Source organism: Triticum dicoccoides, unplaced genomic scaffold (genome assembly GCF_002162155.2).
Source record: "Triticum dicoccoides isolate Atlit2015 ecotype Zavitan unplaced genomic scaffold, WEW_v2.0 scaffold159133, whole genome shotgun sequence".
Classification (NCBI taxonomy): Eukaryota; Viridiplantae; Streptophyta; class Magnoliopsida; order Poales; family Poaceae; genus Triticum; species Triticum dicoccoides.
In genome coordinates, this window is record NW_021213785.1 from 1 (window position 1) to 2,405 (window position 2,405).

The 2,405-nt window shown below is 45.4% G+C and overlaps 1 protein-coding gene across 1 annotated transcript; it reads right to left on the reverse strand.

Annotated features, from left to right (window-relative positions):
* Nucleotides 1-430: 430 nt before the first annotated feature.
* On the reverse strand, nt 431-1,774 carry LOC119344200 (receptor-like protein 50; the record flags this gene model as incomplete). Its single annotated transcript, XM_037614754.1, has 1 exon — nt 431-1,774. A coding segment is annotated over one exon (1,344 nt), but the record flags the coding sequence as incomplete, so codon positions are not given.
* Between the last annotated feature and the right edge of the window lie 631 nt (nt 1,775-2,405).

The window sequence follows — 2,405 nt, forward strand, 5'->3', positions numbered from 1 at the left end:
GTAGCTAAGTGTATGTAGTATCGCGTGAAGGAAACATGTTCTGCCGGGGGCTTTTAGACTGGAATTCGAGTTGGTGAGATTCACAGGTTAGCACACAGAATGAACAATCAAATAATGTTTTGTGGAAGCTTATGCCTTTGCCTCGACACGCTTTCAAGTTAATATAGAGGCAAAGCCGTGTAGGCCAGGAATACAAAGTTGGTAGGATTACATATTTGAGAATCAAGAAAGAGAGAGATCTAACCGAATCTTAATCAATCAGATTGGTGTACATGATCCTAACAAAATATTCGTTACTTCTAAGACATATTACAAGCTTATAATCTTCAACAAAACACATTCTTGTACAAGCTACTAAATACTTCCTCACTCTTATTTACTCATACAAGTACATGATCGGCCTTATTTTGTTTAATTAGCACGCCAGTTCTTAACTTGTAGTTGTCTTACTGGTTATCATGCCCCAAGTAACAACAACAAACACGTACACATTGTCATGTAGCTTGTCAAAGAGGCGGAAATAAGCACTCCTCCATGCTCTTTTGAACAGAAGAGCACAAAAGACAATCCAGAGTCCCGCCACAAAGCCAGCCGTCAGCCCAAAGTAGAAGAACACCACTGGATCATAACCACTTTCTCTTCTCTGCTGATCACCATGCTCTAAAGCATTATTGCCTGGGCAATTCTTTTTAAGAGGAGGCCCACAAAGACCATTATTGCCGCTGTACATGGACGGGTTCTCGGCGTAGAGGGTATCAAGTTGACGTCCTGTCGGAATTCTTCCTACAAGATTGTTGTATGACAAGTCCAAGGAGCTTAGATACGTCAAATCTGACAAGCTTGTTGGGATTTCACCGGAAAGGTTGTTCCTTGATAAGTCGAGTGATTCTAGTGATTTCATATCCCCAATGTTCGTAGGAATTTTCCCGCTCAGGTGATTCCATGATAAATTCAAAGTAAACAATCCATTAAGAGAAGTTATCTCATCTGGAATTCCACCTGTTAAGTGGTTGAGTGAAATGTCAATGCCGTACATCTCGTTAATTCTATATATGTCATACTTCATATTTTGCCGCTTCATCACCACAGACAAAATGTCCTTGTTTATGACCTCTTGAACATACCAGCGAGTCCCACGCTTTGGATGTTCTAGTGTCATTGCTATTAATCTTGACAAGGACGATGGAATTGATCCTGAGATATTGTTGCTTGCTAAACTGAAGTACTGAAGTAGTATAAGATTTGTGATGTTGGCCGGAATATCCCCATAAAACATGTTATGGTTTAGCAGCAAAAATTTCAAGTTCACCAATTCTCCAATCCACATGGGTAACGTTCCATAGAACTTGTTCACCGCAAGATCAAGGAAAACTAATTGTGAGCTGTTCTGAATCCAAGATGGAAAATTTCCAGACAAGTTGTTGTTACTTAAGATCAGAAATTCCATGCTTGGCATCGCAGAACACCATGGAAATTCTCCCTCAAAGAGATTATTGGATAGATCCAACAAACTAAGGTTTTTTAATTCACAAATAGCCCTAGGAACATGACCAGTAAGGCAATTGGAGAAGAGATTTAGGTCTGTAAGATCTGGAGCTCCAAAATCAAATGGCAAAGGTCCTGACAAGGAGTTCATGGAGATGGCCAATCGAGTGAGGCTTCTCGGTAACATTGGTATCTGGCCAGTTAGCTGGTTCAAAGTGAGATCGAGGCCATACAAACTAGTAAGATTCCTTAACCCCGATGGTATAGCTCCAGTAATGCTGTTGTTAGAAAGGTGATGCGGAGCATCCCACGTTCATCCCCATGTACACTCCGACTACTCTCCAAGCCCCAAGAGGACATATTGAAGAGACCTCAAAGGTACACCTTTGGACACAAGGTGAACTCGCTCCTCTCCGAACCTTCACTTTCTACATGTGAGACATGGCTACTACCTCATGCATGGATCTTGCATATACTCAGGTACGACCGAGACGACCATGGAGAATTCAAGGACCGAGGCCAAGCATGGAAGAGAAGGAGGAAGAGAACCCGGCCGCTCCAGAACGAGCGGTACTACCGCCCACTCCAGGCGGTACTACCGCTGAAGCCACCCGACCGGTACAACCGCCCAACCACCGCGGGGGCGGAACAACCGGCCGACTACCGCCCAACAACCGGTCCACCTTCTGTGATCGAGCGGAGCAAGGCCGATGCTGCACCGGTTTACCGGTTTCTGCCATAAGACCGGAACAACCGCCCCGATGACCGGAACAACCGCTGCCCCTTCGGCGTACACCTCCAGAAGCCAGCGCCTGGGCTTCGAGCGGAACTACCGCCCCGTCTGACCGGTACTTCCGCCCCGAACGAGTTACCAGCGGTACAACCGGCCACATGACCGGTACAACCGGCCTGTCTGCGCA